Source organism: Barbus barbus (assembly GCF_936440315.1).
Source record: "Barbus barbus genome assembly, chromosome: 4".
Taxonomy (NCBI): Eukaryota; Metazoa; Chordata; class Actinopteri; order Cypriniformes; family Cyprinidae; genus Barbus; species Barbus barbus.
The window spans coordinates 12,328,044-12,339,976 of record NC_136732.1 but is presented as its reverse complement, the minus strand read 5'-3'; the positions used below and the strand labels follow the sequence as shown (position 1 = coordinate 12,339,976).

Genomic DNA, 11,933 nt, shown 5'->3' with positions numbered 1-11,933 from the left:
TTGCCGCTGTCGCCTCTGGCTTGCTTAGTTGGGGAATCTTCATTTCCAGCGATATCGTCGACCTGATTGCAAAGACACTATTTAAACTGAACTGAATTCAATAATGAAATGCCTTTAACTGACAATCTTTTTTCAATCTTTTCATTTTATATTATTGACACCATTTTCCTTTTTTGATATTGTGGAGTTGCTTTGACACAATTTACATTGTTAAAAGCGCTATATAAATAAAGGTGACTTGATTATTAACAAAAATTGCATCATTTTACAGTTAAATGGCACTGTGATTAAAAATAATAGTTTTAATGGGCATCAATGGGGACATTTTTGTCCAAAGGGTCCAGAGAGGAACAATTTTGTGTACCTAGTGCAAAACAAGATTTATTAAAGGAAATGGGAGTGAAATAGTACAATTCCAATTAAAATACAAACCTGTGCCAAAATTTATGCAGTTGGCAATAACACAAGCAAAATAATCAAAAAACAAAACTAAAATATAGCTGCAAGCAGCGATTACCGGGGTTCAAGCTCTTTAAGGCCTTTGATTTCTATGCTGTTAAGGTGTAGCCTAATGTGAAATGCAGGTCTGACACCAGAACACATCCACAGTGGAGAATTCATTAACACCGTATTTCTCTCTCTCTCTCGGTCACATACACACACAGACAGAAATTAAAGGTTTAACAACACTGATACACAGTAAGCATGCTAATACATACACACAAACAGACACACATTGTTGTAGATATAAAATTGTGATTTTCAGCTCCATTACTGGAGACCTTCTGCTGTGTGCTGCCTTGCTTATTGAACACACCTGATTCAGATATTCAGATCTCCGGCTCGCTAGAAGAGAGCTCCATGCAGGTTTAAGCACATTAATGCCTTTATGACTTTTATGCTGTTAAGGTCTAGGCCAACGTTAAATGCAGGGCTGACAATAGAACACATTCACAATGGAGAATTCATTAACACCGTATTTCTGTCACATAAACACACACACAGGGAGAAATGAAAGGTTTAAAAATACTTAATACACAGCTAACACAGACACACACACTCACTTTGTTGCAGATACACTTCAGGTCTTGCAGTCTCCACTAATGAGCTGATGAGTTGAATCAGGTGTGATAGATGAGGGAGACATACAAAATGTGCAGGGCTGGAGGTACTCCAGGACAGGTTTGAGAACCACTGAATTAGTAGGCCTTTGGGTACACTATATAAAGAACATATTATAAAATTACCGATTTATAGTTGTGCAAATGCTCAACTTTTTTTGATAATTATTGACCTAGAGAGTCTAGAGAATAGTTCTGCATTGATTTGATTGAGTTGAAAACTGAGGCTAGTTCACAGAAATAGGTTTTTTAATATGATAACCACCGTGATCAAAAATGCTTATTAACCTCAATGGGCAAAATGATATCCAAATTTTCCAATCCTGTTAGGATCGTAAACAACGATTTAGCAGAAAGGCATCAAAAATCTGCAGGTATTATGTCAGTAAGTTATAAATGAAAGTCCATTGAAAGTCCTACTGAAAAAGCACATCTATATTTAGCATCTTTAATCTGCTATTAAACCCTCCAGAAAGTCTTGCTCCATAGACTTCCATTTGATTTTTGTTTTTACAAACTGAGGGACGAATAACACATCCGTGCTTTTTGAGGCCAGAATATTCCTTAGATGACTATGTAAATTATGCATTACTAAGAACGCAGAAATGAGAACTGATCAATGAATGAAGAAATACAGAGGTACATAAAAATATATTTAATGTTTCATACTTTCGTTCCCTGCCAGGTGTTTTATGGGCCCTGTTATTGTTGGCAACATGTTATGTTACATATTCATGATGAGCAGATGATAGTCATATGATTCTATGCCATGCAACAGAGAGAAAATCTAATATAGAAAAAACATGGTTTTGCCATCTACTGAAAAATGGCATCAGTTTTTTAGCATAACCTGCAGCTTGAAAACAATCGGTTTAAAACACAAAACACAAACTTTTGAAAGTTTCCATAAGCAAAAGTTATGAATTCATCTTGCAGTGCAAAACATGTGGATTAAGGCCTCTCAGAGAACCGAAATGCTACAGCACGGCTGTTTATGTAACAAACAAAACATATTAAATTAACACAACCTGCATCTTAAACCACTACTACAGTCTGGATTTCCATTTCGTCGGGTGAAGCGATGACGTACTGCTCCTCTTGCTCCATTGTCTCAACATTCTCCGCTGTTACCATGGTGACTGTGGTGTGGGGCGTCTCCACGGCACCCTCTGTTGTCGTAGTGAGGATGGTTCCATCGCTTATGGCATTGGCGAGTGTCATTGCCACCTGTTCGGTCAAGCTCTCAGGTGTGGCAATGGTGATGGTGTCTCCACAGTCCGAGATGCATGGGGTCTCGTCTGCGGCCACGTTACGCACGATGATCTGGTGGCCTCCGTGTGATTGGCTGACGATCTGCTGCACCACCTTCATGATGTGACTGTCCATCTGAGGTCAGACACATCGAGCAATATGGTTACTCCATTTGGATGACAAACTGTCCTTTTTTAATCTTGCTAACATCTGCTTTAAGTTGACATTGATGTGAGGGAAATTTAAAAAATTACCTGCTGCTGATTGTCTTGAATTATTGCCACTTCCTCCCCTTGATCTGCTTCCTCAGCTGATGCCTGAAAAACAAAAAAAAACAAAAAACTCAAAAAACACAAAAATCTATATTTTAAACTAAATTATAGTCAATGTATTACAACAAGTATCTTTATCATATTTGTTTTCAAATCTTTAGATTTGGCCATCCATATTATTTATTATAAAATATAATTAAATATATACTAGTGTTTGAAAGTTTGGGGTCAGTATGAAATGAATACCTTTATTTAACAAGTATGCATTAAATTGATCAAAAGTGATATTAAAATTTACAAAATAAATCATGGTTTCCACAAAACTAATATGAAGCAGCACAACTGTTTTCAACATTGATTATAATAAAAATGTTTCTTGAGCAATTCAGCATTTTAGAATGATTTCTGAAGGATCATGTGACACTGAATACTGGAGTAATGCTGCTGGAAATTCAGCTTTTCACCAAATAAATAAATTACACAAACAAAAATGCAATAATATTTCATAGTATTACTGTTTTTACTGTATTTCTGAGCCTTATTTCAGGCTGTATAAGAGACTTATTTCAAAAACATGACCCCAAACTTTTGAATAATAATGTAACAAGTGGTGGAAGATAGTGAAAATGTGTATGTAATGATATGAAAATGAATATAAAAAAAATTAAATGAATTTAATTAAAACAAAAAAAGACATAAAACTAGTTAGATTTTTCTTCATTATTAATTACAACCAATTGTAATAATTTGACCTTTTTTGTTTAATGTATATGTTGTGCATATAATAATTGTCATATTATATCTACAGATGATCAGCAAATCAAGTCACATAACAAGCATACATAGCACACATGATGTTTACCCCAATGATGTATTCCTGAGTGTCGGCCACCACTGAGGAGAACTCCACCAGCACAGCATGAGGGTCGTCTGATACGATGGTGGTGGAGACACTCTCAGCCGACACCTCCTGCTCCTCAGAGTTCCCCGCGAGTTCAGAGTCTTTCTGCTGCACAGCAAAACAGCCTCCTGACACACACACACACACACACACACACACAAATATACAGTCACTGTAAGACTTCTTGATTTCTAGAAATAGCTTAAATGAGTCTCTCCAGTGTCCTCGAATTTTAGAGAGGAATTCCAGAATTATATTTAAAAGTTTAGCTGGACTTTTCAATGTTTTTGAAAAAAAAATAAAACATTTTACAATAAGTTTTCTATTTTAATATATTTTAACATGTAATTTATTCCTGTGATTCGAAGCTGAATTTTCAGCATCATTACTCCAGTCTTCAGTGTCACATGATCCTTCAGACTATAAGTTGCTTTCGATAAAAGCGCCTTCTAAATAAATGCAAAAAATGCATGAATGTAAATTTTCATTACCTGAAAAAATATATACTTAAAAAAACTTCAACTTATTTAATTTTAGCTAGTTGCCAGGGCATTGTTTCTCATTTTCGTTTAGCTTAAGTTGAAGCACTATAATATAACCATCACTAAAGTTATAGTTATATAGTAATAACTAAAACTAAATAAATTATAACTGATAAATACTCTATGGATGTTTTTAAAATCAAAGTGAAAACAGAAAATACACAAATTAAATTAATTACAAATATTAACAAAAACTATATGAACCATAGAAAGAAGGAAATTGTAATGTTTACTGCTTTATTGTGTTGTTTTTATATTCCTTCAATAAAAAAAACTTAAAAAAATAAAAAAACCATATAAACTGGCTTACAGTCCGTTTTGTTTTTAACCATAATAGACACATTTCAAGAGATGCTTAAAAATGAGTTCAATACAATACAAAACATTTATGATATTCATATTCTCTATACGGATATTATAGACAAAACTGGTTTTTAACATAATAAATATTAATATGTTAATAAATAATAATAAATGTTTCTTGAGAAGCAAATCAGTATATTAGAATGATTTCTGAAGATCATGTGATATTGAAGACTAGAGTAATGATGCTGAAAATTCAGCTTTGAATCAAATAAATGTTATTTTAATATATATTGAAATACAAAACTGGTATTTTAAATTGTAATAATATTTCACAATATTACTGTTTTTACTGTAATTTTGATCAAATAATTTCAGCTTATTATTAATTACATAAATGTTTTTAATTAAAATAATTTCAGATATCCATATTTGGATCTCATAATTTAAAAAAAAATCTGTTCTTTAGAAAGTTTTGCAGCTTATATTTAGGACTTTTAATATGCCAGAAAACACATTATAAGTCCTACTTATGTTTACTAGTTGTTTTTACATTAACTTCAGTTTAGACATGTTTTAATAATTTGAATGATTAATACATAATTTTAGTGAATCATGTTTATAAACCTTTAGCTCGCAGGTGTCGGTTGAGTGTACCATGCTCAGCAAAGCCCCGGCCGCATTTTGAGCACTTAAAGGGCTTTTCTCCCGTGTGATGTCGGATGTGCCGAACTAAAGCACTCTTTTCCCGGAAGCCACGTGAGCAGTGTGGACACACGTAAGGCTTTTCCTCCCCATGAGTGCGGTGGTGGACCTGCAGAGCATTCTGGAACACAGAAGACGGTGGTTTAAATGTGACAATGTAAAACCTAAGGACAGTGTTTGCATATTGTTTTTGCATATTGACCTCACCTTGGTCTTGTATCTCTTGTCACAGAAGCTGCAGTGGTACGGCCTCTCGTCTGAATGCGCTCTCATGTGTTCCCGCACATGTCCGATGGCTTTAAACTGTTTGCCGCACTCTCCGCATTTATAGCGCCGCTCGCTGACGTGCGTCTCCACGTGTTTCTTCAGCACGTAGCCTGTCAGGAACTCCTTCTGACATGTTAAGCACTTAAACGGCTTGTAACCTGAGGAAGGAAAAAAACATTCAGAGACTCATCTATTACACAAATATTATAGATTGTTAATGAATAAACTGCTTTGAATGGGGCGTACCAACATGCCCTTTGACATGGACCCTCAGGTAGGCCAATGTCTTGAACATGCGCTCACAGTGAGGACATTTGTATAATTTTGACTCGACGGGTTCGTCTTCCTTCACAGACAAATCCTACAATGGATAAAAAAAGGTTATGGTGTTGTTTTTATTGAAATGAAACATGCTGTCGCAATCTAAGAAACTCACTTGCGTTTCCTCGGCCATGGTCTCCACACATTCCTCCGTCACCTGGATCTCAGTGAGTCTGGCGTCAGTGTCAGGAGCCTGCAGGACTGCTTTAGGTGACCGGGCCTCTGCCTGCTCAGCCGCTTCCGTGGCTTCAGTTTCCAATGCGATACCCGAGTTTATGATGGCCTGGCAGATTAGATTGTTGGCTTCAACCACAGTCGCAGTTTGAGGCTGAGACACGACCTGGTACAGACAGAGGAACTTCATTAACACTAGTCTGAAACGATTTATAAACAAATGTCCTTGTACTTTTCCAAACATCTACATTTTTACTAAAGGAAGTTACTTCTTAGAAAGATTAATTTTTTTGGGGGGAGAGGGCTTTTAGTTTAGCTTTTACGCCATTTTAATAATATTAAGTAGCAGGTAATGCGGTTTTATTGTTACTAACAATGAACAATAATTTTTACAGCAATTATCTAGATAAATGCTAATTTATAGGGGTGGCACGGTACACAGATGTCACAGTTCGGTACGTACCTCGGTTCGGGGGTCACAGTTCGATACGATTTCAGTACAACAGGAGAAAAAAAACAACAAATCTACTATGCTCGGTTTCTTTTCATTTATTTTGAACAGGGTAGTACAGTAGTAATACTAAATATTACATTACATTGAATATAGTATATAATCTGCAGTACATATATACAAGGAATAAAGTCTTGAAATATACTGGATTTAGGTAACAGATAAACAAGGGGAAAAAACAGTGCGGCACGTAACATAGCCTATATATGCTGAGTTTCAGTTCATTTTTGTGACGGGCTTAATTTGTTCACAGAAAGGAAACTCAAATGGCAGAAAGCAACATCCTATTTGTTTTCTTTAATTTATAAAACCATTTTTCATTGTGAGTGTACACAAATAAAAGCAGACCTTTATACAGTTCAAGATTCAAGATTTTTATTTGTCACATAAAAAATAAATATATATATATAATTTTATCAATGTTGGCGAAGCAAAAAGAAATATCAACTATTGGTCCTACTGTTGAGACTTGCTTAAATGTACTTGCTTACAAGTAGTTAAATTGCAGCTCCCAAAAAATACAATTGAATTGTTCATGTTTCTTTTAATTAGTGAAATTCAACATGCTTTTCTGCGCCAAAAATATTTGTGAGTTTTGTTGCTCCTATTCAAATACCCTGTACAATTGTTTTGCACATTCCTCTTTATTACTATTTAAGTCAACAACATACTGACCTGCACATTTATATTTATTATCTTTTATTTTTTCTACTTTTCTTTTTCTTAATATTTGTATACTTTATAATTGCACTGTCCTTGGAGCGGACCTGACCTATATTTCACTGCTGGTTATACTCTGTATAATTGTGTATGTGACAAATAAAAAAAATCTTGACTCTTGATCTTGATAGTCTCATACCTGTTGCACTTGTCCTACCACCTCGATCTGGATGATTTCCTGACCAGCTTCCACAACCCTCACGACAGGAATTTGCTCCTTCTCAGGTTCAGGAGATGACGGCTGAACTTCTAGAACGAAACCCAACAGCAATACAATCAGAAAACACATGAAAAATAAATCTTCATCATTGCATGAACAAACCAGCTAAAAATGTCAGCATGAAATAATCATTCACCATCAATTTGTAAATGCATGTTATAGATTTGATCTATTCACGCATTTTTCGACCTTGTAATGTTAAATCAAAAAGTCATAACTGATCTTCCCATGAAAACAACAGACTTTTATCCGGTGACATATGCCAGACTTCACCAATCATATAGTCTACTTAAACCCTGCAATGTCACATTCATGGAATGAAAGATCCGAATTGGGATGAAAGATCCATTGATAATTGACACCCTCCGATCACTGAAAAGGTCATTATGAAAAGCTGTCGTGAGATGTGAATTACCTTTCCGAACTCCATCCTTGCTGACAAGTATCTCTTTACACTGACTGTAGCGAATCTTCTCAGTGCAAGGCGTGAGAGACTTCAGATGTCTGGTTAGAGCTCCGGACTCTCTGAACGCCAGGCCACATTGATTGCAGCGGTACGGACGCTCATCTGCCAAAGGAAACAATGTCAAAATACTGTGAAAGTCTTGCATAAAAACTTACACAGACACTAAACAACTTTCACAACCCGGTAGAGTCCAATACAAGGATGCTTAGTTTTACCTGTGTGTCGACGTTTGTGTCGGATCAACGAACCCTTGGTCCTAAAAGCAGTCTCGCATATTTCACACTTAAAGTCCTTCTGATCGGTGTGCGTGAACATGTGGGTTCTCAGAATATTTGTCTATAAATGGATCAAATTTATAACTGGAGTGAGTTTTCCTTGCATATTCCCAAATAGGGTAAGTATTCAAATGCATAAAAATGATCTAATATTGTACCGTTTTAAAGGTCTTCTCACATATGTCGCAGATGTATCGTCCCTCTGCGTTTAACTTCAAAATGACTTTTGCAGAGCTGGAACTGTCATCTTCGCTTGCAGAGCGGCTTCTCTTTTTTCCTCCAGCTGCTGCGTTTTCTCGCTTGTCTAAAGAACAAACAAAGCGACTTTGTTTAGTACCCAAACAAAGACAGATGGATTGGTTCTTTTCAGACCCAAATTCTCCCATTGTACAGTTTGTATATAACGATAGAGATCAGATGTCTTGTTTGGCCCTGGTCCTGTTCAAATAAAATCGGGACATCTAGTCCCTCGATACAATGAAAGTGATATTATATTGACTTTACTAAATAAAAAGTGCAGTACCTGCATTTGATGTGCCCGCTTCATCAGATGAACTATCATTTTCACTTAATTTCACCTCAATGGAAGAATCTTCATTTGGGGAAGCATTTGTCTGAGGGAGAGGACAGACAGATGAGCACTGATGTATCCTTAGCTTACATTTTGCACAGCTTCTTGACAGGCTTGCTGCGATACACGGTGTTGGCGGTGATACCGGTGTTAAGCCCACAGATGGGTGCTCGAGTCGCATTTTTATCTGAAATGACTCCAGACTTGACTCGACTCGAGGAAAAAGACTTGTGAATATTTTAAAAGCAATTATAACTTTGAAACTGCTGGTTATCTTTATTTTCTGCTCAAGATGGGAACATTTTGATTATTGTAGACATTTTTAGTAGATAATGCTTATAATATATTTAAATAGTATAGATTTAAGGAGCAAAACCCTGGACAGAAACAGTGTTTTTTGTCACATGGCCTCACATGTATCTAAATGTAAAAGTACAATACATGTAAAAATATATATATTTTTATTTATAATTTTTTTTTGTCCGGACCTCTACTTGGAAGAAAATAAAGAGTCTGTGCCTCTTGGAACTTTAATTGAATACCCCTGACTTTTATCAAAAGGAAATACTTGATTTGTATGGTTTTGTAATATCTGTGTTGCATATTTCCTTATGTGTCATGGTAGATAGGACTCTTATTATAGAATTTGATTACAGAAAAACTGTTTTGAACATGGGAATTGAATAAAATAGATTAGATTTCATTCACGTGACGAGAGTGAGTCGAGCTGACCGATCAGAAGAGCGGGGACAAGATGACAGCGGAAGATTTAGCTTCAAAACGAAATGCAAAAGCGCATGTTTGCAATATTTTGCATTTTGAAAAGCCTGTTGACTTTTGCCGTTTATCTACGGTGATTTTGGAAGTTTTTTTAAAACATCCGTTTCTTATTTAATTGGTTCCACCGTGTTTGCTGATTATCAGTTTTGTATAGGCCTACCTAGGCTATTTAAAGTGTGCAAGTTAATTCTATTATTATAAAATATGATTATTTTATATTAGGCACAGCCTATAGAATGGTGTATTTTGATTCGTTTTGTTAATATAAGCTCTATGATTTATATAGGCTAAGTGGAGTTTGAAGTTGTATTTTGTTGATGCTTCAATTGACGCCGAATTGCTGCCAATTCGAAACATCGCTTTTAAGCTGTTCAGAAGCGAAGGAAAGTGAGGAAAAGAGGGAAATCTCAAACGAACTAACAACGAACAAGTGCTTTACGCCGAATTGCCACTAATTTGAAAGTGAAAGTAAAATGTGCACCCCGCTTTTACAAGCTATTTAAAAGCAAAGGAAAGCGTGAAAAAAGGGGAACCCCATCCCCCCAACGGTGATACCAGTACAGTATTGTTACACATCGATTAACTGGTGGGGAAATTTCCTCACCGTCACAACCCTACTTCTTGAGTCTATGATGCAGATACACTACTGTTCAAAAGTTTGGGGTCTGTAAGATTTTTATGATTTTGAAAGAAGTCCCTTATGCTCAGCAAGACTGCAATTATTTGATTTAAAAAAAACAGTACAGTAACATTGTGAAATATTACTAATTGAAAAAAAAAAAATTCTATCATAATATATTTTAAAATGTAATAATTTTTTGTGATGCAAAGCTGAATTTTTAGCATTATTTCTTCAGTGTCACATGATCCTTCAGAAATCATTCTGATATGCTGATTTGCTGCTCAAGAAGCATTTATTATTATCAGTAATGCATTTTGTTTAAAATGTTTGTGGAAACATTTTTCCTTGATTGCATTTTTTTCATGCAAAAAGAAAATATGTACAGTGAATCCCTCTGGATATAATTATGCGATGAAAAAGGGAATGATATAATAACACACAAACCTGATGGTCTTGCTGAGGACGCTTGCAGCTCCTGCTGAGTTTATGTTGGATGAAAGCATCCAGAGCAGAGAACTCCTCCAGACATCTCCCACATTTATGAATGTCCTCATCTGAGAGGGAACACAAAAATATTGATCACACTTCAGTTTGACAGAACATGCATATTGCTAAAGTATCTGCGCAACGCGAAACAAAGAATGAAATAAACATAAATATTTATCAATCTAAAATAATAACATTTTCCCACAATTGTGCCTTCAATTTTGCACTCAATATTTTAAAATAAATGTATTTTTACTATTGTAATAGTAAATTAAAATGTTATTATTTAGTCATTTATAATAGTATATAAATTAATGTCATAACACAACTACTATCATAGATTTATTAATTAAATATTATTACTATACTATAATATTTTGGATTAGTTTTTAGTTTAGTTTATATTTTCTGTTACCATTATGATCTGTTAAAGTTTTGTATTACTATAAATTATATTTATTTCATTTATTACTTGTTTAAAAAATGTATTTAACAAAGACAAAGCAATTTAGTCCACAAATATTTAAAATGTCATCTCCATCACAGTATGCTATTGACTATATCTTTGAAATATATACATAAAAGTCAAATTCACAGGGCCAAAAGTGTCCATATGTGAAGAAACAGCTAAATCCTGGAGCCGTGCGGTTTTAACATCAAACAGTCTTGGTGTTGAGAGATCTTCATCCAGTACAGATCGATGCTAAGCAGCATTAGCAGCAGGCTAAACATGTTTGTCAAAAATAACATTGCGGCTAATGGAGACTCTGCTAGCGTGACTGAACGAGCCAAAGCCAGGCCCAAGCGTTTAATAATCGCGCTTTTACTGCGTGACTGTGTCCCATCGCCCTGTTTCTACCTTCGTCTCCGAGTGTGGTTTGGATGGTGATTATGTTGCTATGCTCCGTTTGGTCGGTAACTGTTGCTGCCGTATTATTATTTTCTTCAGTCATGTCGTTCCAGACCTCCGTCTCTGTCGCAACGCTTCAACAGGGAAAACATGGCGGATTTACGACCTCGTAGTCATAACAACTAAAGAGCGGCGAGGGGAAGGGAGAACGATTCAAAATAAAGGCGCGCTCATCTTCTCTCCAGTCGAATCGGTTCTTTCGAACGATTCTTTTCAAAGAATCGGTTCAGCGATTGCCATCCATAATCTAAAAACACTGCTATTTATAACGTACATTATTTTATTCTAAGTTTTATGTTGTAAATGTAATTTCACGTGTTCCAGAATTAGTTTGTGTAGTTATCTCTTTTTAAACCGATGAGGGAGCTTAACAGTTACAACAATAATCCCCAGTTTCACAGACAAGATTTAAACTAGTCCCAGACTAAAATGCATGTTAACTGAAAATATCTTGCTCTGGCATATCTTAATGTCAAGATGCACACCTTAATGTTTTCTTCCAAGGCATTTTTGTA

The 11,933-nt window shown here is 35.4% G+C and overlaps 1 protein-coding gene across 1 annotated transcript; it reads right to left on the bottom strand.

Moving 5' to 3' along the window:
• Positions 1 to 1,762: 1,762 nt before the first annotated feature.
• On the bottom strand, positions 1,763 to 11,704 carry LOC306869106 (transcription factor E4F1). The gene is made up of 14 exons (XM_079415718.1): positions 11,368 to 11,704; positions 10,467 to 10,576; positions 8,573 to 8,663; positions 8,208 to 8,353; positions 7,990 to 8,110; positions 7,724 to 7,876; positions 7,228 to 7,337; positions 5,799 to 6,023; positions 5,609 to 5,723; positions 5,303 to 5,520; positions 5,018 to 5,216; positions 3,507 to 3,673; positions 2,627 to 2,689; positions 1,763 to 2,507 (listed from the first exon to the last, which is right to left on the bottom strand). Exons 1-14 carry the CDS (start codon positions 11,459 to 11,461, stop codon positions 2,157 to 2,159), a joined length of 2,163 nt encoding a protein of 720 aa, XP_079271844.1. The 5' UTR covers positions 11,462 to 11,704; the 3' UTR covers positions 1,763 to 2,156.
• Between the last annotated feature and the right edge of the window lie 229 nt (positions 11,705 to 11,933).

Bases quoted from the DNA above. Each gene is read 5' to 3' on its own strand.
- LOC306869106 (XM_079415718.1), bottom strand. From the start codon at position 11,461: ATGACTGAAGAAAATAATAATACGGCAGCAACAGTTACCGACCAAACG. The intron at 5,724-5,798 runs GTGAGTTTCTTA...TATCCATTGTAG, and splicing joins CCATGGCCGAGGAAACGCAA to GATTTGTCTGTGAAGGAAGA. The intron at 2,508-2,626 runs GTAATTTTTTAA...GTCTGACCTCAG, and splicing joins TTCAAGACAATCAGCAGCAG to ATGGACAGTCACATCATGAA.